Source organism: Perissodus microlepis, chromosome 10 (assembly GCF_051167445.1).
Source record: "Perissodus microlepis isolate ML-2025 ecotype Zambia chromosome 10, ASM5116744v1, whole genome shotgun sequence".
Taxonomy (NCBI): domain Eukaryota; kingdom Metazoa; phylum Chordata; class Actinopteri; order Cichliformes; family Cichlidae; genus Perissodus; species Perissodus microlepis.
The window spans coordinates 854,299-882,143 of NC_140470.1; the positions used below are offsets into that span (position 1 = coordinate 854,299).

A 27,845-nucleotide genomic window follows, 5' to 3' on the forward strand; every position below is an offset into this window, starting at 1 on the left:
GGCAAAAACGCCCCATCACAAACACAACCAGGACAATAATTTCCATAATTTCCTCAGCAGGTAATAAGGTACTACTACTGGTATACTACCAGACTCCCAGTACAGGCAAAGCTACCAAACTGGGTCGCTGCTACAGACGAACCCAAAGCAAATTTCTCCCAACGTCTGAACTACACAACACAGAATGTCAGCTCTACACAACATGCTTACAGATGCTGCTTCTCTGGCCTCACGTGCATCAAGGAGAAGAGAATCTAAGACGTGCGGCTGAAACGTACTTTCAGGGCTTTGAGGCGAGCCTGCTCTTCCTCCAGGGCAGCCTGCTTTTCTCTCTCGTCCACTTTGGAGAAAGACATGCCGGTGTTGGCCAGGGAAGAGACAGCACTGGAGAGGGTGCTAGCTCTTAATCACGGGACAAACAGGAGAAGAAGATCAAGAATTATTTCAAGATACAAGTGTCTTACAACCTGACTAGCATGCATAATGCTTTTTGATCTCAGTCAGTGCAGAGCCATCAAATCGCTGAAGCAAACGCTGCAGGGACCAGGAAACAGACCTACCTGCTGGCTGCTGTTGAATCTTTGACTTTCTTTCCCTCTAAAGACGCCAAGTGCTGCTCCAGGGCATCCAGCAGACTGCTTGGGGCCTAACATGAATGTCATGACACATATTCAATTTCAAATGCTGAAGAAAACCTGACAGGATCTTGTGTAGAGGAAAAAAAAAGCATGAAAACAAGCCGAGTAATTGCCAAGAGTCCAAAAAACAGCTTCAAATACAGAGATGGAGAGAGAAAAGCCAGATACTTACACACACTGTAAACTGAAGAAAGAGAAACAGAAGAAAGGGAGAAATACAGAAAATAAAGGTGGCCAAGATATTAGGAACACATGTGGAGCAAAGCTAGCATACTGTGATTTAATGTAGGTGCAGAAAGAAAACGAAACCTGCAAATAAAGCTACTTTTAAACATAAGTCGCTGGTCTGATATCCAATAAGACAGCCTGGATTCACACCGTTATTTTCTGCATGACATGCATTCATGAGTGGGTGTGAGCCTGTCTGTAAGTGCAGCACTAGGACTGGGCGATAGACTGAGTTTCTAAAAATATCAATATAATAATAATTGCATTTATATAGATATATAGATATAGCTTTACAATTCCACTATTCATTCACTCTCACATTCACACACTGGTGGAGGCAGCTACAGGTGTAGCCACAGCTGCCCTGGGACAGACTGACATATCACGCCATCGGCCCCTCTGGCCATCACCAGCAGGCGGCAGGTGAAGTGTCTTGCCCAAGGACACAACGACCAGGACAGAGAGAGCTGGGGATCGAACCGGCAACCTTCCGGTTACAAGATGAGCTTCCCAACCCCCTGAACCACAGGGGGTATACTTTTATACGAGATATAAGACATGACAATATTATTTATATCCACATCGTTTATGTTGTGTTGTAATTATACTTGTGGAGCCGCTCTCTCGTCCACGTTTGCCTCTCCCCCATCGCTTCACCTGCAGGCGGCGACAGGATGGACACAGTAGCTATTGAAGCGGAGCTGGTTGGTCGAATATTTGGAGATGGTTTGGATTCAAAGTGTCAGCAGCAGAATAAAGCGTCCTGACAAAAGGTTCGAGCACTGCTCATCTTTTCCACCATTTACAACAGCGCCATAAAGTGCGTGCTGTATCTCAGAGCGCAAAGTCCTGCCAGCCTCCTGCACCTGAAACAAACGGCGTTATAAAACTCACACACTCGTGGATTATGGGAGGCAGAGTGACATTACTAAAGCAGTGACCGTCGCTGAAGACATGGTCTCCATCTCAACTGTGGAACAGGAGAGCTTTATACAGCTGCTGAAACACCAGTTACCCAGTCAGAAATACTTTGAGAGTTACTGCCAAAAATGTTTGCTGAAGTTACCGAGAAGCTCGCTGCCCGGCTCAACAAAGTGTCTCACTTCACACTGATGACATGTGGTCCAGCAGGACCTGTGAGCCATACATGGAAGACTGAACTGAAACCTGCCTGTCTCCAGACCACAGCGGGCAGCACACAGCTGAAGCCCTGCAGGATGCCCTCACAACCTGGCTTAAACGAGGCTAATGTCGTCAAGGTGGTACAGCTCAACATGGGGCTTCATCTGGACACTGCTGAGTGCAATACTGAATCAGCTGATTTGAAATAAGAAAGAAATATGATATCAAATGACAATAAAACTGTAGTGAGAACACGAACAATTGGCCCGCCAACGACGGGCAGCTGTACACGAGTGTCCATGTGACATCTCGCACACGTAGCTTTGACTAAGAACTGTTTTTCCTTTATGGGTAGAAAACATGTAAAGATATATATTACATATAGACATTCAGCTAAAAAATATCGATATATGATTTTTGGTCCACATCGCCCAGCCCTATGCAACACATGCAACAGCTGCGCACAGCAGTGGGTGTTAAAGCTTGTTAGCACTGAAGCTTCAGCGAGTTAGCAGCTGTGAAAGGACAATAACAGCCACATTTAATAACATGCCCACTGCTGCATCACTGTACAAAAGTACAATCATTTACAATCATGCTGCTGAGATTGTAAACTTCTGTGACTGCACTCGTATAATGCAGCGAGTTTTCTGGAAAATGTGCCGCCCATAACTTTTGTAGCAAATGCATGTTAGCCTGTAATTTCTGTCTAACAACAGCACAGTGTTGCTTTGGCCACTGGCTGCTTCTTGCACCTGATCGTTTTCAGAGGAGTGGTTTTCTCATCATTTTATTTTATTGTTCATTAATCTTCAGAACATTATCTGCGTGACCATCTGGTGACATCACCATTTAACATTGGAGTGAAATTTCACCTTCACATATGAAACACCTGTGAAAGATTATATACTGTATTTCCACATATGTTTGCAAGTTTTAGTGAATTGCTCCAACTACTTTCAGTTGTGGTGGCTCCACAGTTACATGTGCTTTATTAATTTCTCCACCTTTTACTCAGGAAAAGGCTATAATAAAAAGCGCAGTGCTGAGTCATGTTATCTGCTGCACTAAATGATTGTGTTTGTGTGAAGGCTCACCTGAGACAGGTCTGGGATGTCTCCTCGATCAATTCCAACTTGCTGAAGGCAAACAAACAGAAACTTATTGAAAATCAGACTGAGAAACAAGAGCCAGCTGATCTCAACGATCACACGCTCCTTTGCAGTCCCTGACAGGCTAAATAAGACTTACCTCTGCAACTTTGAGGAACTCGGAGATTCTTGTCATTCGTGTTAGAAACTTCTTGTAGAGGTCCAGTCCTTCTTTGCATTGAACTTTTTTCATGTCAAAGTATTTCTCTGTTAATCACACACAAAAAAGAAATTCACTTTATTTTTAGGTAAAGTTTTTCTGCAGGATATATCTGAGGTGTGATCGTCAAGGATCAGGATTTGGTCCACAAAAATCAAAAAACACACCTTATTAACCGTCCCTGCAAAGTCTTATAATAGCAACAACATCAATAATAACTTTCTACATGCTGAATGATTTCTATTGCATTCTGTCTGCAATAGAAATCAAATCTTCTCCCATGTCTGCTGCAGAAGTTCCCATAAACGTGGACCTTGTAGCTGCTTTGCTTTCACTCTTCTGTCCAGTTCATCCCAAACCAGCTCGATGGGGTTTCAGTCTGGAGACTGTGCTGGACCCTCCGTGTTTCCAAGCTTGGCACAGTTGGACTGTTTGGGTCATTATCCTGCTGTAGGATGAACCTCTGACTGAGCAGAGGGTCCTGCATGGAGCTGCAGAGTGCTGTGGAGCTGTTTTGGTTCAGGGAGCCTCTCACTCTGTACGAGTCACCGACCCTGGATCAGCAAACAGCCCCAGACCGTCACACTTCCTCCTCCATGTTTGACAGTCGATGCCACACACTGTGGATCCATCCTTTCACCTACTCCACAGCAAAGGTCCTGCGTGATGAACCGAAGATTTCAAATGTTGATCCATCAGTCCATGAAACCTTCTTCCAGTCTTCAGTAGTCCAATGTTTCATGGCCCAGACGAGCCTCTGTCTTATTCTGGCGTCTGGCTTTCTTGCTGCAGCTCGTCCTCTTAAACCTGCAGCTCGAAGTTTCTCCTCACAGCTGAAACGGAGACTTTCTCACTACGACCACTATTAAGCTGCTTGAAGCTGTTGTCCTGTCAGCCGCCATCACACAGCTGTTAACTCTCAGGAACGTGTGTCCGATTCAGTCGTGTCGTTGGGTCTGCAGACCTCTTCCTGTCACAGTTTGAAGGAAGCTGGACTCACTGACACCTTGACTTTCTTTGCAGTTTCTCTGTAGGACAGACCTACATTTATCAGTGTTATGATGGTCTGTCTTCTACTGTTAATCACCTTTTTGGCTTTTATGCAGACAGAGGGCCTGGAAGTAATCCAGAGAGGTTGGAACAGCTGTAGGACTTAGCAGCACCAGCTTTCAAGGCTGGATCAACCTCCACTGTTGCAGAACAGCTTTAAATTGTTAACCTATTCTTTGTTCCCTGAAAAAGGCCATTTTCTGAAATGTGCATTATTTTTCAGTTTTGGGTAACCTTACCTTTTTTTTTTAAACCTCTGGGAGGTCCCCACTTACCTTTTTACCATTTCGAGCTATTCATTGGATTTGAACAACCTGAACAGAAATAACTGGGGAAACTGGGTTGTTCTAAATCTACTGACCAGTAGAGTATCTGGAACCCTTACTTCCAGTCAACAGCTACCAAATACGAATTCAACACTAGAAACTAGTCCAGATGTTTTATCTCCCTAATCTGTCATACAATACAATAACAAGGATACCATTAAACCTCATGTCATTCAACTGACCAATTACTTTTGCGCCTCTTAAAATAAGGTATTATATGTAAAAACGGCTGTAATTCCTAAACATTCATCATAAAACTTTGTTAATTAAAGCTGTGTATAAATGTCTAAAATAAGGTGGAGAGCCTCATCTAGTAAAAGGTCCTGTAAAGGTAAAATAAAAGGATGACATGGCTGACAAAAAACAACCTGTTCTTACCCAGGAGGTTGATTATGCTCTCGTTGTAGGCCGCAAACAGCCGGATTGCATCTTTAAACAGAAGCATGAAGGCTGCATTGATCACACCGTTTGTCAGTTCATTGGCGTTGACCTAAAAGAGAGGTGCTGGTGTTAAAACATCGTGTTTAACCGTCTCGATGCATGCTCAATCATCCAGGTAAGTAAATCCCCAAAGAGTGAGTCTCTTCATTTCAACGTAGCCTTACTTCTTCAGTCTCGAAGAAGCCACTTGGATGAGTGACGAAACGTTTCTCCCGCTGAAAACGCTGCGTCCAGGTAAACAGAATCAACCTCACCTGCACTTATTTTATAATTGTGCCAAAACAAACTGATTCTCATCTTTCATGAACCATTTGAATTTTCTGTAAAAATGGTTGAGGAGTAATGATAATGTGTGGCGCATGCGGTAAGATCGAGGCAGTGCTGCTTTTTCAGACAGCAGTACTTTGTGCTGCCCAGTAAAGTTCCTCTTCTCTTCTTTCAAAACCATTTTTGCTTTAATTTGGTCTAAAACGGTAACAAAGTTAAAGCCATTTAAAGAGCGCTTATAAAACACGCCCACGGGCCAACGGGCTAACAAACAAACAAGAAAAGTAAGTAGTTATAGTTACTTAACACAGTAAAAGTAACTAAGTTAGTAACTGAGTTACAATATTATAAAGTGACTAATTACTAGGAAAAGTAACTACTGCGTTATTTTAAACAATGTTCAACCCTCTGTGGTCGAGGCCGTTTTTGACTACTTGTCATTTCACCTTTAAAAACGATTTATCCTGCCTTGTTTTGTTTGGTACCGTTCTTTTCAGCACAACCTCACACGTCTGAATTTACAGTTATTTTTTCATTTGACATACTGTATGAGCACAGCTGATCTGAAACCAGACAAAAAATCTAAAATCCGAGTAGAAAAAGTTATATTTTTACTGTAACAACCACAAACATGTTTAAAAATCATTCTCTTAACTTGAAATGCAAATATAAATTGTAAGTTTTAAAAACCTATGCACAAGTTTTACAAACAACAAAGTTATATGCAGCTATTTACCTAAAATGCAGCCAAGCTGTTATTTTATAACCATTGAAACTATTTACAGAACAATCAGCTGTTCTGCATCAAATAAGATGCCACACAATCTATTTGTGCCCCTCCCAAAAATAATTTCTGTCCACTATAAGAACAAAAGCACATCACAGCCTGATACCTGCAGGCCTGACAGCAGCAGGTGTGTCACTGCTCCTGTTTCCACCTGCAGACAGCGTTTACACTGTTTGGTGGCTTTTTGGCAGCAGCTGTGACCTTCAGCAGTCGCCTCATTGTTCTGACACACACAACAGCACTATCCATACACTACACACTCACTTCACAATACACTACACACTAAATGTCACAAATCTCTCTCTCTCTCTCTCACCGCCGTCACTCCTAAAACTCGCCCTCTTCCCAAACAACCAAATGCCATTTTTTGATTGGTCGACATGGTAGATTTTCCACAAACAGGAAAGGGGGGTTTGGGGGGGTTTGTTTTTGCTCGCAAGCAGAGAGGTCCTTCGAGCGCTTCCCACAGTAAACTCCAGTGTTCGATGTATTCAGGAGAAAACATGCGTACATATTTTTTATCATAACTCTGGTTTTTCGTGGCCGATCAACACAATTTAAAAACTGGTATGAAGTTGACACTTTTAACACAGAAATTGATACTCTGGGTTGTCTTGGGTCGACATCAGCATCTTGTCGCTATGCCATCTTAAACTGGTCATGTGATTGATTTACTACGACTGTTTTCTTCTTCCTCAGCCAATCAGCAGCACTCGTGCGATTGTTTCGCAATAAGCTGATGACAGCGTCAACCGTCTGTGTGGAAACACAGTAACATGTCCGCACCACTTTTTCTTGTCGGTAACAGTAACACCGTTGTGACGACAGAAATAATAATTAGTTCGATTACTGGTTACTGAAACGTTTACGCTGTTATTTCCATCACTGTAAGTTACTTGTGTTGAGACGTCTGACGATGCCGAGCACTCACATTGAAATCAAGCAACACATCCATCTGAGTCTGAATGACAGAAACGGTTTTAAGGAGTTTCTCTGTGTTCATGGTTCTCATGACTCCATCAGGCCTGTTAAAGCAAAGAGAAAGCATTCATTATTTTAACGTACTTTCATTTTACTGTCACCCATGGTAATAATCGTTTCTTTGCTGTGGGTTAGAGCTCTCATTTCTTAAGGTTTTGCTAAAGGATAATTAATGTTCATTTAAGTCTTTTTGTGTGGATGGTCTGCCAAGTTGGCACTTTTGAAATGAACATCATTAGCCAGCAGATATGTCTCTACTATCTAAAGGATGTCAAGACTGCAAACGTCACAATAGAAATATTAATGAAGAATTAATGAAATTATATGTAATTTAGTTTAGAGTCCGACACTGCAACGTGCAGCTGTCCTACGGAGTGAAGCAAAATTATGACTATAGTTGCATTTGATGCAAACTAATCAGTAAAATTAGGCCCAATATGACAAATTATGAAATAAAATAAGAAAGATAATCAAATTCACAGAAAGATGCTAAAGCTGCTATTTGGAAATATCTTGCCTTTAAAATGGTGAAGTGAAGCAAAACCAGGAACTCGGCTTTCCTCAAACAGAGCTGCAGAAGTTATATGTTGCTTTCTGCAACTTTAACAAAACTGTCACAAGGAAACAAAAGTAGTGCAACGATATTTTCAATACCGGTCACCCCGGAGTGTCACACACGATCACCTGAACAAGAAATTCAAGCTTTGGGGCTCAGGTGTAAGAAAGGACGAACAAGAGTCAGTGAGGAAACATGAACCTTACCCTCTTTTCACTTTAGTGAAGTCAAATGCGACTTGTCTGTAGGAGACAGCCTTCTCATTCAGGTAGCGGCTGTACCTCCTGATGAACGTTGACATATCATAGCCTACGTTAGAAACCAAAGAAGAGACGAGTGAGTATAAACGACGTATCGCAGGGAAACGTGGCTGTTGTGGATGTTTGTGACATACCTTGTAGGCCACTTCTGTCCAAAAAGTTGCTGAGGTTAAAAAGTGTGTTTCTTGAAGCCAGATATTGTATAAATCTCTGCAAAAAAAACACCACATATCATGAACCATGAATGTCTGCAGCAGCGCTGCACGCCCACAGATACTCGAAGCCTGTCACAGATTTAACTGTCTGTGAAGCTGGATTAACTATGAACTGTTTAAAGCAGGGGTCCCCAATCTCAGTCCACGAGGGCCGGTGTCCTGCAGGTTTTAGATCTCACCCTGGGTCAACACGCCTGACTCACATGATTCGTTTGTTAGCAGGCCTCTGGAGAACTTCAAGACATGTTGAGAAGGTAATTTATCCATTTAAATCAGCTGTGATGGATCAAGGACACATCTAAAACCTGCAGGGACACCGGCCCTCGTGGACTGAGATTGGGGACCCCTGGTTTAAAGCTTTTATAGCAGGGGCGTCCAACTCCAGGCCTCGAGGGCCGGTGTCCTGCAGGTTTTAGATCTCACCCTGGGTCAACACGCCTGACTCACATGATTCGTTTGTTAGCAGGCCTCTTGGAGGACTTCAGGACATGTTGAGGAGGTCATTTGAATCAGCTGTGTTGGACCAAGGACACATCTAAAACCTGCAGGACACCGGTCCTCGAGGCCTGGAGTTGGACACCTGTGTTTAAGAACATGTTTAGCGCCATCTTGTACCAGTACAGAACGTAACAGCACCGGGTTGATTGGTTGGGGCTCATATACTTAGATTAGTTTATGGTAGCTAACTAGTAACAGAACCAAAAAAAGGACACTAAAACTAAAAAGCAGTCTAATAGAGGTCTTGATGCTCGATCATCCAGGTAAGTAAATCCCCAAAGGTTGATTCTGTCCATGTGGACGTTTCATTTCTCCCACTGAAACGTCCACATGGACATTTTAACTTGTATGTCTGATCTTATTGTAAAGCACTTTGTGATTTTTATCTGTGAAATGTGCTATATAAATAAATTTTACTTACTTACTTAAATGTAGGGCTGCTCGATTATGGCAAAAATGATAATCACGATTATTTTTACTGAAATTGAGATCTCGATTATTTGACGATATTTATTTAACCCTTTAAGACCTACCATAGAACCAAGTCCGCCAGAGCTTATATTATATTTTTACATGTTGTAGTGCCATTTGTGGGAGCATTTCAAGTTGCTATACATCAATACAACTGTTATAGCCCATATTTTAATAATATGTATGCATTAAGTCCATAGTAACTACATTAATTGTAAAAAAGTGCAATAAACTACAAAAAAATTGAAAATCGTTTTTGTTTTTTTTACATATATTTCTACTTGGAGAAATTTAAGAGGCTTATCCCTCAAAACTGTAAATACAAAAAAGTTGCAAAAAATAGTTTACAACAACAGGAAATTTATTGTGAGTGTCTTCATAGTTTTTTTTTGGAGATACAACAATTTTTATAAACTGCAGGAAAAACAAAAAAACTATCCTATGATGCAAATTTGCAAAGAAAACAGCAGGTGCATCAAAATAAACTATTTCCAGCAGTGCAATTCGAGTTCTAAGCATCTCAGAAACTATTCAGAAAAGTCAAACATGACTTATAAAAACACCAGTATAGGCTTTTAAGGCCTACAAGTAAAAACCTACATTTCCCGCGAAAATGTCACTTCTGGTTTCGGGCAGGAAATGGCGGACATGTGATAGTTCGCGTTGACGTCTTTTTCAATGTGAGAAGTGTTACGAACAGCTGATCGGATCGGCAAAGCGTGTTTCTGCAATATTATGTTTTTGTTCCTGCAAGTGCTTTTTATGCAATTTTTGCAAAGCTTTATGTGGAAGGAAACTGTGACCGAGGACAAGCTGATGGCATAAGATGTAAGTACAACTCCTCCGGTTTCATATGCAAAACAATTATTGCGCTAGCTTACGCGGTTCCGGTTCTACAGGGATTTAAAAATAGTTACGCAAAACGGAGCGTGCTGCTCTGACCGGCTTTAAAGAGTTAACAATAACAATGTATTGAATAATGACTTTAAAAAATAATATAAAATAGTGTGCAAATACTGATAACAGTGCAAATGTTTGCAATATAAGAAATAAATGAAAAATGTAAACATCTATGTTCAGTGAACTTTGCAGTGTTGCTCTGTGGTGCAGCTACACTGTAGCAAAGTTTACACACTGTGTCTACTTGATCCACGTCTGACTCCACCAACCCATAATGTTTCCACACCACTGAAGTTTTTTTTACCTCTCTTTTCAACCAACGGCAGTCACTCTCCTCTCCAAATAACTTCTGCTTAGCTTTCCGAGCTTCCCTCGGGTCCTCTTAATTGTTGTGACACGTGTTCGAAATGCAGAGAGGTGCGCTCGATTTGCCACACGGAGCAGCGCGAGAGTAAAGCACGAGGGAGGTGCAAATAATCGGCTCAGTCATTTTTAATGATCGTTGAAAGCCCAGATCGTAATCGAGATTAAAATTCGATTAATTGAGCAGCCCTACATAAATGTTTCATCATCATCCAGGTGACTTCTTCAGTCTCAGCTGACTGCACTGGTGCTGGTTTCAGTTATTGTCAGCTGAGACTGAGGAAGTCACCTGGATGATGATGAAACGTTTCTCCCACTGAAAACGTCCAGAAACATATTTATGTTTGCGCGTGATGCGCATGTAGTAACCCGTTTTTATTGCATAGATCGCATCTTGTGGACATCAGCCGTTTATGCCACTCAGTGCATCACAACTCAGAGGAAAGGTCAGAGTGTCTCACTGCAGCTTGGCGGTCTGGTGAAACAGCTGTCCTCCTTTATTAAGTGCTTTACAAATACAAACATTACACTTCCTGTTTCAGTGCAGCTAGCCAAACAACTGGAACCAGTTAGTGCTAAAGACAGTGAAAGCAGACGGTATGTTCTCGGTTTCTTCACATAAAGCTCATTGTTGCGGCGAGGGGGCCTTGTTTTCCACTTAGTTACTGGTTACCTTACTAATTATTTAACATACCTAATGTTAGCCTATTAGATGCCACTAACCAACCTGTTGACCTCATATTCTGTTTTGGCACAAGATGGCGCTAACCATGTCGTAAATACTTTAAACACCTATTTCTTAAACCAGTGTTCACAGACGGTGTTGAAGCTATGGCGGTTCAGGGCTCTGTGCTGTAAATGAGCCTTTGTAGTGTTTCATGTCCGCTTGCTGACCTCATTGCCGTAGACCATCAGATGGTGTGTAGTGGTGAGAGACTTGAAGACAACCACCCAGCTGGTGCTGGCAGTCCGCTCAAACAGTGTATCAGCCAGCTGAGGGATGTTCACATTCATCTCGTTGGTGCACTGAATCAAGTCTGCAGGAGTGAAAAATGCAAAGTGGGAAAAGATAAGCCGAAGTCATACTGAGGCAATAATGACCTGCCTGAAACATCAGAGTCTGTTCTCCGGGAAGCAGGAAAGCTGTGATGACAGCTAAAATAATTTCATTCTCATCACGTTAAAAAGAAAACAAACATATTCAGGAATTAGAAGAAATCATCAAATCTTTAGAGAAGCCGACATGTCCCACCAGGAACAGGAAATACTGAATACAATTCAACTTTATTGTCATTGCACATGTTACAAGTACAAGGCAACGAAATGCAGTTGCTAAATACTGAAAAAAGTTTGTAATGCAAAACTTGAATTAAGAGAAATGTTTATATTTAAAAAAGAAAAAAAAAAAATTCTGGTACAAAGACTTCACTTTCAAAATGTTCAACATGGTAATAAATCCGGATTGTAGCAAACCAGTTAAGAATAAAGAAGAAACGACTGTGTGTGCGATTAAAGATTTATTGGGCAACACCGCCTAAGATCCTGAAAGAATAAACATCACTTTCAGGGACTTTTACAAAACTTTATATTCACAACAGATACATTCATCAAAAAACAAAGTTGATCAGTTTCGTGACAACATAACTTTTCCAAAACTACCAGACAGTCAGGCAATGGCACTGGACTCACTGCTGACAGCAGGTGAGCTGCAGGAAGCCCTGATAAGTTTGCCCAACAGTAAGGCTCCAGGTCCAGACGGCTTTCCAGCAGAATTCTGGACAATTCTGGCACCATTGTTCCACAGAGTTGCAGAAATCAAGGAAAATGACAGACTTCCACCAAACATGAATCTCCTGCTAAAACCAGGCAGAGCATTGTCCAATATCCCTTATTAATGTAGACCTTAAAATAATCTGCAAAGCTACAGAAGATCTGCAAAGATCAGAGAAAATAACCCCCCTCATAACTCATCCTGACCAAACTGGCTTCACTAAAGGTAGGCACTCATCAACAAATACACGTAGATGACTTAATTTGACAGACTGTTCATGCTGAAAAAACACTGAAACCACAATATTATCTCTAGATGCAGAAAAAGTGTTTGACAGAGTTAACTGGAAACTTTTATTTGCAACTTCACACAAATTTGGTTTTGAACCTCTTTCATTAACTGGTTAAAAATATGATACAATTCCCCAAAAGCTTGTTTCAGAACAAACGACCAAACATCCTCCAGCTTCTGTCTCCTGAGGGGCACCAGGCAGGGACGCCCACCAGGCAGGGACGCCCACCAGGCAGGGACGCCCACTCTCCCCGTCACTGTTTGCAGTTTTTATCCAACCACCTGCAGCAGCAGTTAGACAGGCTGCAGTGATTAAGGGCATGAAATGCAGTACATCACTCTTTATGCGGATGATGTGTTGCTTTTTCTCCAGCACTCACAAACCAATCGCTCTGAGGTAATCACACTAATAAAGTCTTTAGCAAGAGTTTCAGATTATTCAATAAACTGGTTAAAATCTACAGTTCTTCTGATTAACTGCTCCTTCCATAATCCTTCTTCTGCCCCACTGCAATCTGGAAATATTAAATATTTAGGTATGGCACATGGTAGATGGACTGGTTCTTATAGCGCTTTTCTACTCAATCTTGAGCACTTAAAGCGCTTTACACAACTTGTGCTTTCACACACTCACTCCCATTCGCACAACCACATTTTCCTTAGTGCTTTCTACCTAACATTCACACACACTGACTCTTAAATGGAAGTTGCAGTAGGTTTTCTGAAAGATGACTTTTTGCTACAGATATGTGTGACATTTTGATACTCCGATGAGTATGGAGTTGCTCTCCGATCAATGCATCAGAAAGCAACTTGGGGTTAGTATCTTGCCCAAGGATATTTGGCATGCAGACTGGGGGAAGCCAGGAATCGAACCACCAACCTTCTGATCAGTACCTGCTTAGCTTCCGAGATCAGACGAGATCGCTCCTACGCTTTGAGATTTAACTAAATTAAACCACATCTTAGGGCCGGGCCATATCATACCGTTCACAGTAATACCGGTGTAATGTTGGGCAACGATAAGAAAATGAAATATGGCGATAGAATATGGGTAAAACATGCATGCGCAGTGCCTTTGTTTACATACGCACATGGAAGGAAAAAGCATGGCAGCGACGCAGAATGAGAAGGGCGAAAGCGGATCGTTGAATGATCGTTTTCTCTGGTCCCCTCCCCAATCAGACCAGGAGTGACATGTTTAGCCGCATGTTCTCCTTAAATTGCTGGCTGTCTGAGTGGTGTCCCAGAAACGATGTGGGCTTCATAGAGAATTGGCAAACCTTCTGGAGGAAACCTGGTCTTGTTAGGAGAGACGGCATCCATCCCACTTTGGATGGAGCAGCTCTCATTTCTAGAAATATGGACAAATTTATTAAACCCCCCAAAATATGACTATCCAGAGTTGGGACCAGGAAGCAGAGTTGCAGTCTTACACGCCTCTCTGCAGCTTCTCTCCTCCTGCTACCCCCCCAAAAACCCATCTCCATAGAGACTGTGTCAGCTTCCAAAAAGACAAAAAACAAACTAAAAACCAGCAACAAACAACTTAAACATAAACAATCAAAAAGAAAGAACAATACAGTATCCACATCTGAACCAAAGAGTAAAACAGTGAAATGTGGATTATTAAATATTAGGTCTCTCTCCTCCAAGTCTCTGTTAGTACATGACTTAATAATTGATCAACAAATTGATTTACTCTGCCTTACAGAAACCTGGTTGCAGCAGGATGATTATGTTAGTTTAAATGAATCAACACCCCCGAGTCATTCTAACTACCAGAAACCTCAAAGCACAGGCCGAGGGGGAGGTGTGGCAGCAATTTTTCACACCAGCCTATTAATTAATGAAAGACCAAGACAGACTTTTAATTCATTTGAAAGCCTGATGCTTAACATTGTCCACCCCAGCTGTGAAACTCAGAAACCAGTCTTACTTGTTATCATCTATCGTCCACCTGGGCCTTACACAGAGTTTCTGTCTGATTTCTCAGACTTTATATCTAATTTAGTTCTGAGCTCAAATAAAATAATTATTGTGGGTGATTTTAACATCCATGTAGATGCTAAAAATGACAGCCTCAACATGGCATTTAGTCTGTTATTAGACTCAATTGGCTTCTCTCAAAATGTAAAAGAACCCACCCACCACTTTAATCACACTCTAGATCTTGTTTTAACATATGGCATAGAAACTGAACATTTAACAGTGTTTCCTGAAAACCCTCTCCTGTCTGATCATTTCCTGATAACATTTACATTTACAATAATTGATTACACAGCGGTGGAGAGTAGATTTTATCAAAGTAGATGTCTTTCTGAAAGCGCTGTAACTAAGCTTAAGAATATAATCCACCCACTGTTATCATCTTCAATGCCCTGTACCAACACAGAGCAGAGCAGCTATCTGAACGCTACCCCAACAGAGGTCGATTATCTTGTTAATAATTTCACCTCCTCACTACGTACGACTCTGGATACTGTAGCTCCAGTGAAAACTAAGGTCTCTAATCAGAAGTACCTGACTCCGTGGTATAATTCTCAAACACGTACCCTAAAGCAGATGACTCGTAATCTGGAGAGGAAATGGCGTGTCACAAATTTAGAGGATCATCATTTAGCCTGGAGAAATAGTTTGCTGCTTTATAAGAAAGCCCTCCGCAAAGCCAGAACATCTTACTATTCATCACTGATTGAAGAAAATAAGAACAACCCTGGTTTCTCTTCAGCACTGTAGCCAGGCTGACAAACAGTCAGAGCTCTGTTGAGCCAACCATCCCTTTAACGTTAACTAGTAATGACTTCATGAACTTCTTCACAAATAAAATTTTTATCATTAGAGAAAAAATTACCAGTAATCATCCCACAGATGTAATATTATCTACAGCTACTCTTAGTACCATTGATGTTAAGTTAGACTCTTTTTCTCCAATTGATCTTTCTGAGTTAACTTCAATAATTACTTCCTCCAAACCATCAACATGTCTTTTAGACCCCATTCCTACAAAACTGCTCAAAGAAGTCCTGCCATTAATTAATGCTTCGATCTTAAATATGATCAACCTATCTCTAATAATCGGCTATGTACCACAGGCCTTCAAGCTGGCTGTAGTTAAACCTTTACTCAAAAAGCATCTCTAGACCCAGCAGTCTTAGCTAATTATAGGCCAATCTCCAACCTTCCTTTATATCCAACATCCTTGAAAGAGTAGTTGTCAAACAGCTAACAGATCATCTGCAGAGGAATGGCTTATTGAAGAGTTTCAGTCAGGTTTCAGAGCTCATCACAGCACAGAAACAGCTTTAGTGAAGGTTACAAATGATCTTCTTATGGCCTCTGACAGTGGACTCATCTCTGTGCTTGTCCTGCTAGACCTCAGTGCAGCGTTCGATACTGTCGACCATAATATCCTATTAGAGCGATTAGAACATGCTGTAGGTATTACAGGTACTGCACTGCAGTGGTTTGTATCATATCTATCTAATAGACTCCAATTTGTGCATGTAAATGGAGAGTCCTCTTCACACACTGAGGTTAATTATGGAGTTCCACAGGGTTCAGTGCTAGGACCAATTCTGTTTACATTATACATGCTTCCCTTAGGCAGCATCATTAGAAGACATAGCATACATTTACACTGCTATGCAGATGACACCCAGCTCTATCTGTCCATGAAGCCAGATAACACACACCAATTAGTTAAACTGCAGGAATGTCTTAAAGACATAAAGACCTGGATGGCCGCTAACTTTCTGCTTCTTAATTCAGATAAAACTGAGGTTATTGTACTCGGCCCTGAAAATCTTAGAAATATGGTATCTAACCAGATTCATACTCTGGATGGCATTACCTTGGCCTCCAGTAACGCTGTGAGGAACCTTGGAGTCATTTTTGACCAGGACATGTCCTTCAACGCACATATTAAACAAATATGTAAGACTGCTTTCTTCCATTTGCGCAACATCTCTAAAATTAGAAATATCCTGTCTCAGAGTGACGCTGAAAAACTGGTTCATGCATTTATTACTTCCAGGCTGGACGACTGTAATTCATTATTATCAGGAAGTCCTAAAAACTCCCTGAAAAGCCTTCAGTTAATCCAAAATGCTGCAGCAAGAGTCCTGACAGGGACTAGAAGGAGAGAGCATATTTCTCCTTTTTTGGCTTCCCTTCATTGGCTTCCTGTTAAATCCAGAATTGAATTCAAAATCCTGCTCCTCACATACAAGGTCTTAAATAATCAGGCCCCATCTTATCTTAATGACCTTGTAGTACCATATCACCCTATTAGAGCACTTCGCTCTCACACTGCAGGCCTACTTGTTGTTCCTAGAGTATTTAAAAGTAGAATGGGAGGCAGAGCCTTCAGTTTTCAGGCCCCTCTTCTGTGGAACCAGCTTCCAGTTTGGATTCGGGAGACAGAAACTATCTCTACTTTTAAGATTAGGCTTAAAACTTTCCTTTTTGCTAAAGCATATAGTTAGGGCTGGACCAGGTGACCCTGAATCCTCCCTTAGTTATGCTGCAATAGACGTAGGCTGCCGGGGGATTCCCATGATGCATTGAGTTTTTCCTTTCCAGTCACCTTTCTCACTCACTATGTATTAACAGACCTCTCTGCACTGAATCATATCTGTTATTAACCTCTGTCTCTCTTCCACAGCATGTCTTTATCCTGTCTTCCTTCTCTCACCCCAACCGGTCGCAGCAGATGGCCCCGCCCCTCCCTGAGCCTGGTTCTGCCGGAGGTTTCTTCCTGTTAAAAGGGAGTTTTTCCTTCCCACTGTCGCCAAAGTGCTTGCTCATAGGGGGTCATATGATTGTTGGGTTTTTCTCTGTATCTATGAAGCGCCTTGAGGCGACTTTTGTTGTGATTTGGCGCTATATAAATAAAATTGAATTGAATTGAAACGTGTAACAGTCACAATGGTGTGGTGTCCCTTTAAGACACCCAAGTCGAGGGTTGATGGTGTCATCAGTTTGTGCCACTGCTCGCTCTCTCTCTCTCTCTCTCTCTGTGATTGTGTGGACATGTGCTTGCACGCTAGTGCATGAGGAGGGACGGATTTTATGTTTTACCTCTCCAGACATCTTTGTTTGCAACGTTATGGGTTGTACGAACACTGTGCGCTATGTTTGTTAAGCTGCAGCCGTTCAACCGGGCTTATATGGTTGATGAAGAGAAGTATATTAAAGAACACACTGTGGAATTCCCAACGCCAGCGCGAGTATGTATTCTTTTGGCTACCCTGCTAAGTGTTTTGCCGCCTCCTCTCAACCACTAAACGCAACCCGACGTTACAAACGATGAACCTGAACTGGTTTGTAAAAATGCTGCAGCTTCAGTGGTGGAACTGGTTTAGCTTTCGTCCGTCAGATACACAACAAAGCACTATTTTTGGTAGCGCATGCTAGCGGGCCGTCGTTATTACCGTGTTGTTTGGAAAATACGGCACACTTAAAATCAATCCTTTGATTTTTCTGAAAGTCGACAGAGCCCCTTATAATCCCGTGTGCCTTATGTATGAACTCTGGTTGTGTTTACTGACCTCGAAACGATTTTATGTACACGGCGCTCGAAAATCTGTCAAATGTTTCAGTACGACTTTGCTAAGCTACGAAGCCGCACCGCTCGATGGATTGTCGGAGCGTTACGGCTATCGTAGGCGGAGCCTCGCGGAGTGATACGTACTGTGCTTCAACATAATGTTAGCGTATCGTGTGTGTATAACCTCTTTTTAAGTGTTGTGGATATTATACATGGTTATGCTGAGGATATGTCGGCCAGTTTCCACTGGAAATGCCTTTTGGTTACACTGTCAGCGAGGAATTTGCATTTGCACTGTTAAAATTTTATATAACTTTAATGCACATAAAAAAAAACAGCTGCTTGTTTAAATGAAAATACATTGATGGGGTTTTTTTTGCACTAATAAAGTTGTGGAGGTGTAAAGTATTTTGTCTCGTGTCAATTATATCGTCAGTTATATCGTTATCGCAAATTTTCAAATGTATATCATGATAAATATTTTTGCTCTACCACATCTTGCATTTAAAGAAAGTAGAAGACGATCTGGGTAGATGGAAATCTCTACCCAGATCACTCATGGGAAGGGTCACTTCAATAAAAACGATGGTCTTGCCAAAAATAAATTATTTATTCTCAGTGATCCTGAACCAACTTTCAGCTTAAAAACACTACAAAAGACCAAGGATAAAGGAGGACTACATCTGCCTAACCTTCAACAATACTTCTCAGCCCACAGGCTTCAGTTCATCTCAGGATGGTTAAACACACCGTCTTAGCTGAGCCTTGGATGTAGAACAAGCACGTTGCAATAATCGAGAGATTTCAGACCATTTATCAGCTCAAACATCAAACGACATGAATGCTTTAAAAGCATCAACATCAGCTCTTCTCTGACAGCATGGTGGGAGTTTCTAAAAAAGACGGGTTGTTCCAGATAGGTGTACGTTTGCATGGCATTAATGAAGACTCTGTATCCCTTCCAATTTCAAAAAATAAATGGGAAGCAGATCTATCTGTCGGCTTAGATCAAAACTTCTGATGTAAGATTTGCTTAAACATCTTTAAATTGATTAGAAATCCCAGTCTACAATTAATACAACACAAAATACTACACCGAGTGCACTATGCAGGTCAACAGATGTTCAGGATGGGTTTCACATCAACTGCTCACAGTGTCAAGGCAACACACCTGACAATCACACCCACGCTCTGTGGTTCTGTCCACCAGAGGTTTGGTGACGGATATGTGAAGATTTATCAAAGTGTCTGAAATTTAACATTCCAGCCTCCCCTTCAGTTTTTGTCTTGGATGATGTCACTACAGAGATGAATGCAGTCCACATGGCTCTCACCACCGTGGGCCGCTGCATCCCTTCCCTCCCCATCCCCAATTACTTCCCTCCTCCCGCTCCATCACACCCCCACACATGCAGGGCCTTGAGGTGTGTCGCTGAGGTGCAGGGAGGCGTCCCTCCTCTCTCCCTGTGCCTCGATGTTATTCCACACCTCAAATTACTTCCACTGTCATGACACATACACACAGGGCCTTGGGGTGGGCACTAAACGGCATCTAGAGGACGATCTGTTTATTCAGCCTCACCTCTGGTGCCGGTGCCCACTTCTCAATTTTAAATACATGTAGACATTGAGGGTTTTGGGAGGGGCCGTGCTGACACCAGCTGTTATCTGGTACAGGGTTTTTGGCACCATGCCCCTCCCCTGTTTTAAATGCACTTCACACCACATGTGATTGGACCGTTCTCTGTTTGCCATCTGGGGCGGGGGACCGGGGGACCAGGGGGAGGAGCTGACCGTCTGGTTGGGGTCTGAGCTGGTGGGCTTCCCTGCTGCTGCAGGACCGGGGGTCATCTCCTGGTTCTGGTGCCTGGACATGGGAGTATAGAATATGTATGGGGAGTGTGACTGTGTGTGTGCTACTTTCAGCTCTGTGTAATGAGTGCTGACTATGTGTGCATGGGGTGGGAAGGCATGTTTGTATCTGTGTGTGTCTGCACGTCTATATCTGTGTGTCATATTGGGTCAGACTCCAGCTCTCTCAGAACATCTCAGGCCCCCCAGGTATGGAAGCCCATCTCCTCCCCACCACACTCCCTGCCAGTGGCTGCTGCCTCCACCCGCCGGTGCATTGGTGGTTCTCTGTGTCTGGCGCTGGGTACTTGGGCGTGTACTGGCTCACTCCCGCAGGCTGCTTGGCGGGACCTGCCCCCCCCTGGCTCGGTTAGGCCCCTTCCCTCGGATCTCTCTGGGCCGGGGCTCGGTCTGCTGTGTTCTTTTTGCTTTTTTTTTTTTTTGGGGGGGGGGGGTCTTCAGACAATAATTCTGATTGCTACAGTGCCGGACAGGACAAGCAAACAATAAATAAATAAATGTAGATATTAAAGGGATTCAAACTGAAAATGCAGACAATAAAATATACATTGTCAGAATATAAGCCTAACTTTTCCTCACAAACCTCTCTTCTGAAGTCAATCATACTTAGATTAGTTCTCATCCATATCAGACTACTCCATCAACTGGACTATATCAGCAGCTCCTCTGAATTGTGATTTTAAGAATACCAATACTCATCGCTCTTATTGCCGGCGACGGCCGGGTATGGGCCCGACGCTCCAGCACCATCCTTCTTCAGGGCTAGGTGATTCGGCAACTGGATAGCATAATGGTAAGACTATAAGACTTGTGGGAGTTGCAAGTTCGATTCCTGTCCCACCCAGATCAACAAGGTCGAAGAACTGGCTGAAGGAGCTGAATGCACTCCATGAGTGTCTGGCAGCACAAATGAACCAGCTGCTAGTTGAAGAGAGACACCTGGAATGGCTGACCGAAGGCCGAACAGTCCAAGGCCTCAGAGAAGAGCTGGAGAAGATGTGGAGGGTGAAGGTAACAGTGAGTAATCGGAGGCACTCAGTGCAGTGACTACCAAGCTAGGCGAGTGGCTCCAGCAGATCCCAGGAACAACATCTCTGCGCAGTCGTAGGAACAGCTGAGATACTGCAGGACCCTCAACTTTCTAAGGCAATGAGTAAAAAGCGTGTTTTGCGACACTGCAAAAGAAATGATCGATTATCATATGAAATGACAGATTTAATATCATAATTCAATAAATGTCATCTTAGAACAAATCCTCCCTTCAGCCATTTTTAAGTCCCTCGAGTCTCTAATTTGCTAAACTCTAATCAATGACAAACAACATTAGACACTAAAATTCGACAATTCAGACATAAAAACAGAAGGTAAATCAAAGTGGACCCCATACATCCCAGGGACCACCATCAATTAGCAATAGCATCTGCTAGAACAAAAGTTATGACAACATTAGCACACCAAAGCTTGAAGCAACAAATCAGTTTCCCACTAATATACAAATTTATTAATAATATAATGTATAGCAGGGGTCCCGAACCTCAGACTCCAAATCCGGACCCAAAGAGGGATTTGTCCACACTGCAAAGCATTTTCTCATTTACTATGTAGTTAGATATTTTATTCCTGCGGGCTGTCGTGGCTGACGTTTGACCAGGCATGACAGGCAGGTCAGCGACATGCTGGTCCACACGCCAAGCCAGCTGTTGGCAGTGATGCACCACCAACCGGCGAAAAAAAACCAACAAAGAAGAACAAGCTATGCAGGTCCTTCAACACTGTTAACTAAGGTACTAGCTTGGGAGCTCGCGTTTGCTAACAGTGCAAGGATGAGTGAGTAAAAGAAGATGGCTTTGTCAAAAATACGTAAAGTGGACTATGAAAATCATCCATCCATCCGCTTCCGCTTATCCTTTTCAGGGTCGCGGGGGTGCTGGAGCCTATCCCAGCTGTCATAGAGAGAGGCGGGGTTCACCCTGGACAGGTCGCCAGTCTGTCGCAGACTATGAAAATCAAACATTTAAAAATGAATGGACAGAAGCGTATGCTTTTATTTTACCTCCATCCGATCAGTTTGCCTTATATGTTCTGAATCAGCTGGACTTCTAAAGAGTGGAAATTTAAAGAGACATTATGAAACCAAACATAAGAACCACCAAAGCCATCGGCCTGGGTCTGACTGAGGGGACAGTGTAAGCGAGCTAGCACAGTCTCTTACGGCACAACAGCGAGCGTACGAGTGTTCACTGCAAGTACAGTCGATTTTAGAGAAACACTAAAAGCCTTTCACTGACTGGGAAATGATGAGAGTGCATGATAACCGAGGCAGAAACACTTTTAGATGGAAAAGAAGGACAACAACTTAAAGAAAAGGTTAAGCAAATTCCCACGTCTGCCACAAACACAACTGTTATCCCAAGAAGTACAGACCCAGCTTGACTGTGCTATTCAAAGTGATCCATGCATAGTGTTAGCAGTGATGTTAGCAGGTGAATCAACAAAGAGTTCAATACTGGTCTCATCCGACCAGACCGCACTCTCCTTTTTAAATGTTGTTCAGCAAACTTTAAACATGTCTCAAAGCTGTGTTTCTTCAGCGATGCCGTGTTGCGTGGTGAGCGTGCATATACAGGCCATATTACACACAACTTCATTTGTGGACATGTGTGGTGTGATTTCTTTGAATGTGTGGACTGGATTGGTTGCTACAGACATCTAGTGAGAATTTCATGCATCGTTAGAACTGGTGACATGTCCAATACAACACCCCGCTGTACATTAAACTGTGATAACCAGCTGGCAAAGCAGGTGTAGTTAGAACATATTTACAGTTTGTAGACTAAAACTCGTGTGCTTAGTACGGTTTGTTCAATTTATAAATAACAACACAAACGAAAATTAACAAGCTAGCTCTGAGAGGGGGAAAAATTAACGGAAAAGATCAAATTTTGATCAGAACTAACTGACACCAGCATACTTCCAACATTGGTAACTGTTTTATGGCATGAATGATTTTGTCCCTCTAGTTTAAAATAGGGCTGCATTAGTCGACTAGTCACGATCACGTCGACTATCAAAACCGTCGACGACTGATTTAATAGTCGACACGTCGTTTGAAGCTTTGTAAGATCACAAAAGACCAGGAATAAGTAGTAGGATTTAAGAGTGTAATAACGGACTGAAACAGAAGATGGCAGCACTGCATGTACAAGGATGCCAGCTGCCGTTAAACCCCGAAGAAGAAGAAGCAACTCCGGTATCGTAGCTGTGTCCAAATTCGGAGGCCGCATTTGTAGGCCGATTACATCACAGCGGCACGATGAAGACTGTCCAAATTCGAAGACTCCGACAAATGCGGCCGACAAATGCATCCTTAATTTCCCCAGATTTGAAGGATGGGTCGGGTGTGTCCTTCGTGGCTCACCATATCCCAGAATTCATAGCGCGGCGCTGCAAATTCCAGTTTCCAGCAATGGCGGCGCTACTAAGTTTTAATATTCCTCTTATTAATCTTTCTGGGTCACAAAATAAACTTTTAACATATTTTCAGGCGAGAATGTAGCTGTGTAAACCTCAAATATCTGCTCAGACACCACATATTTGCAAAAGTACTGCTCGACAGCTAGCCGGGGGTTCAAGGGTCACTAGAGCCGGCGAGAACAGCGAACTCCCGGCACATCGTTTCAAACCCCCGCGGTCTTTGGCTACTCAGGTTAAACATGATATATCAGTCACTTAGATAACTTAAAAATGTTATTGTTTGGCTTTTTCAGTGTTTTATTTGTTCCTGAGTAAATCGGTTTGGCTGAGATTAAAGTTATTAGATTAGATTAGATAAAATAAAACTTTATTAATCCATCGGGAGGGTTCCTCCGGGGTTTTCACACAGCTGAATAAACGTCAAACAGAAAACTGATTAAACAGAAGTGTGAGATGGTCGAGAGTTTACTCCAGTGTCCAGTTCAATGTTCCCTCTAATGTTTCATGTGTCCGAGCGAACACACAAACTCCGAGCGTCCCCTTTGACCACTGTGAGCAACAGCAGACGTGTGCACTGTGGTCACGCCAGCATCCAATCCATCCAAGTTACATGTTTATTAAAATAATCACATTACAGCATTTATGTTAGACTACTTTTAATTACCTGCTTTAGCCCACTTACAATGAAAATTTTAAAAAAAATCTAGTCATTGACCTGTGCAGCATGTTCACACTATTGGAAGGAAAAATAACTTCAACTCCAATTTTGAAAAAAATACTTTTTTTTTTTATAAAGCTCTGACTTGTATTATGAGTCTGTGGTCTGGGAGAGAGTCTGTAACTCTGTCTGCAAAATACAGTAAATAATGACCAATGTTGGGCAATTACTTATATAGTTATTATATAGTTACTTCTTCAAAAAAGTATTTACAGAACAATCAGCTGTTCTGCATCAAATCTGATGCCACACAAATTATTTGTGCCACTCCAAAAAATAATTTCTGTCCACTATGAGATGAAGGAGAACAACAGCCTGATACCTGCAGGCCTGACAGCAGCAGATGCATCACTGCTGTAACAGCTGTAACACTCAGCAGTCGCCTCATTGTTCTGACACACAACAAAACTATTGACTACACTACACACTAACTACACACTAACTACACAAGATTTGCGCTAAACGTCGCAAATCTCTGAAAACACCGCCGTCACTCCTAAAACTTCCCCCTTCCTAAACAACTAAATGCCATGTTGCCATATCATTTTTCCACCAATAGGAAAGGCTGAGGAAGGGGGTTTGTTTTTGCTCACAGGCTTTCGAGCATTTTCCTTATAAAACGCCATTTTTACCGTTTCTGTCATAGCCTGTCAACCACGCTGATTAGCTGCGTATATACGAATGTGAATCGCATCATTGGCTGGACTATGAGATAAGGTGGCATCGCTCTGATCCCATACGGGAGCAGCCAGTCACTCACTGACTAACACTGCAGAACAGAATTGGTAACGGATTTATTTTCATTTCAATTCAGGTTAGATTTTTTTTTGTGCGCAGAGACCGAGTCAGCAGTGCGCAGCTTAGAGGGAACACTGGTCCTGTTATATTTTAGACAGCAAGGAGCAGCCGGCTGAGTTTATTAAACTCCACCGAGACAATCTGCAAATTTCATTAAGTGTAATAAACAATCATCTTGTCTTAATTTTAGTTAGCACATACCTTAAACACTTCAAGCTGTAAGCTAATGATAGTTATATGAGAGCAGACACATGCTGGTGCAAGAAGCTGTACGTTTTACGTCCAATGGATGCATGGTCCATTGGACGTGAAACATACATGTAGCCTTGCAGACTAATCGCAAAAATAATCGGTGACTAGTTGACTATCAAAATAATCGTTTGTGGCAGCCCTAGTTTAAAATGTACTTTTTGATGCAGATCATTCTGCCATGATACATAGTAAAGATAATTGTTTAGAAAATAAAAAAGTTCCTTTCAGTAACTTAAAACACCACCAACAGAACCCAGAAAGCAGCTTTCAGTAGGCTTATTGTGCACAATGCACAAGGTAAGCTGTGCTGAAAGTAATCTGCATTTACCAACTCTTGGTAAAGTTGTAAAGTCGATAACCACAAAGCTGCTTCCAGAAATAAGAGCAGAGTCAGCTACACAGCATGTTGTACAGAGCTGTAAATGATTATGACTGTGGTTATCAAAGTCCAGCCTGTGTGTGTCTGTGTAAAAGAACGAGCTCTGTGACATTAGAGCCTTTCTGGATGTTGCTTGTTGACCCAAAGTCCCATCATGTATTTCAAAAGAATAACACAGATTTGAGCCTTTTAGCCTCACGTGGAACCGGCGGGTTAAACTTTCTAAAGCTACTCGGCGAGTTCTTTGAAGGTGGAGTTAAAGTGTGGGCAATAACATCCTGCTGGTAAATACAGTTGTATGACGCGTACAGTACAGATCCCTGCTCACATCAAACACGTTGGGTTTACTTTTCTCGAAAGTTCCCTGAAACTCGTAAAACCACCGTATGGCCCTGTGATTATAGCGTGACAGGTCCAGTATGTGCAGGCCCCACAGACACAGCACTCAAATCCAGTATTAACCGAAAAAACGGGAAGGAAATGCGCAACTTTTCTAAACAGGGAAACGAAACTTACAGTTCAAGTGTTTCTTCTTTGGCCCCATTATTTCATGAGTGGTTGCCTTGCAGACAGTTTTCGAAATCGCCGAGCCGGTGACGCTGTGCTGAGCGGCCGTGATCCTGTCAGTAATGCTCTGTCCGGACATTCTGTGTCGGCTCGAACAAACTCTACTTGCTATTAAAAACGTCTCAGCAGACTGGCTTAGATTCTTCAAAGGTTCTGTTCCACCTGACAACACAGGAAACAACCAGACAGAGAAGAAGTGATGAGAAGACGGCAGCCGTTAAATTGATCTCAGGCTAGCTAGCTATCCAACCGACTACAGATGAAATTATTCACACAGCTTAAAAACACGAACTGAATGTGCAGCGACAAATAAAATCCCGGCACTTAATAACGGTGGGATACGCACCCTGCCTTTTACTCGATCCGGTACGTCTGTAGCCGTTTTTTCCTCTTCCTGTTCAAGTCAACTCACATGTCGTCGCCAGATGGACTAAATGAAAGTAGAAGTTACTTCCGGTTACGTTTTTCACAATAAGTGTAGCCTAATTTTCAGGAAAAAAATAAAAGCACAACGATGAAATACCACTAACATTTTATGTCTTCAGTGTTATTTTAATTTAGTCTTTACAAAGCGATCAACAGCTCTAAAAGAAATAAAGTAGTGCAAATGGACATCCACCATCGGGCTTTCACAGATTCGGTCTCCAGTGATTTTTCCATTCAAGTGAAGCTATTATATGAAATCCAACACTTCAGTTGCCATTGAAATAAAATGTGCATCATTTATTTATTATTTATTTATTTATTTATTTTGTTTCACACATGGTACAGGAGTAATTCATTTCCTATACACAACCTTCCTTTCGATTAAAGTAACACTGTTTCCATGCATGAAAAGGAGCAGGAATAATAATTCTTATTGACACCTGCCCCCTATCTGTGATAAGACAAGTAGGCAACCAAAATTACACTCTGACAATATTTTGCACATAACAAAAAAACAAACCGAACAGAACAATATACTCAACAATGAGCAATACCACTAAATATCAAACTATAGGATATTTTTTTCTACATTGTTACACAGTGCCCTTTTAAACCATAAATAAAGATTTAGTTCAAACTTTTATTTTAGCGTAAAAATATGGAGTGCCAACTGTGCCAAAATTAATCAACTAAATACGTCATATGTCATAAATAATTTTAAATAATTTATTAAACGTGTCAATAATGAATGAAAATAGGAAATAACCAAACAAATATATACACTTGATCACATTGTTTCTCCCGTATCCGTGGTTGGACTAATATGCGAATGCTCCTTTCCGTGTTCCCTTTTTCCAGGGAGGCAGAGGAGTAGTTGGAGCACACCCTCCGGTCCTCCTTCTTAAAAACAGGAACCACCACCCCAGTCTGCCAGTCCAGAGCCACCGTCCCAGATCTCCATGCAATGTTGCAGAGGCATGTCAAACAAGACAGTCCTTCAATATCCAGAGTCTTTAGGAACTGAGGGCGAACCTCATCAGTACCGGGGTCGGCCACCAAAGAATTGTTTAACTACCTCAGTGACCTCGCCCCCAGTGACGGGCAAGCCGTCCCCTTCATCCCTAGACTCTATTTCATCTATAGAAGGCGCGTCAGTCAGTGCCTGATTATATCCTCAACTGAAGTCAGCAGCACCGCACCTCTGCTATACACGGTGTGAGTGGAGCACACGTATCTTTCCATGACCTGGATACACTTACACAACACTGGCAATTAAAGTGGTTATTAACTCACTGTGTTAGTTAATATGTTAACCCCACCCCTTTCATGTGA

General features: G+C 42.2%; 1 protein-coding gene across 7 annotated transcripts in view; it reads right to left on the reverse strand.

Moving 5' to 3' along the window:
• Positions 1-26,528, reverse strand: part of LOC146378549 (phosphatidylinositol-binding clathrin assembly protein-like) — a 47,981-nt gene extending 21,453 nt beyond the window's left edge. For 5 of the 7 annotated variants that reach the window (XM_084941377.1, XM_084941373.1, XM_084941376.1 and 2 more), the window contains exons 1-12: positions 26,434-26,528; positions 26,037-26,249; positions 11,309-11,451; positions 8,102-8,177; positions 7,914-8,016; positions 7,102-7,195; positions 5,054-5,165; positions 3,240-3,346; positions 3,086-3,127; positions 811-822; positions 561-646; positions 279-402 (exon numbers count right to left, since the gene is read on the reverse strand). In XM_084941377.1, the coding sequence (XP_084797503.1) occupies positions 279-402; positions 561-646; positions 811-822; positions 3,086-3,127; positions 3,240-3,346; positions 5,054-5,165; positions 7,102-7,195; positions 7,914-8,016; positions 8,102-8,177; positions 11,309-11,451; positions 26,037-26,166 (1,029 nt within the window). In that variant the 5' untranslated portion in view covers positions 26,167-26,249; positions 26,434-26,528. The remainder of the gene's footprint in view (positions 1-278; positions 403-560; positions 647-810; positions 823-3,085; positions 3,128-3,239; positions 3,347-5,053; positions 5,166-7,101; positions 7,196-7,913; positions 8,017-8,101; positions 8,178-11,308; positions 11,452-26,036; positions 26,250-26,433) is intronic. The other 2 variants (XM_084941378.1, XM_084941375.1) reach the window with 1 other exon arrangement.
• Positions 26,529-27,845: the final 1,317 nt, after the last annotated feature.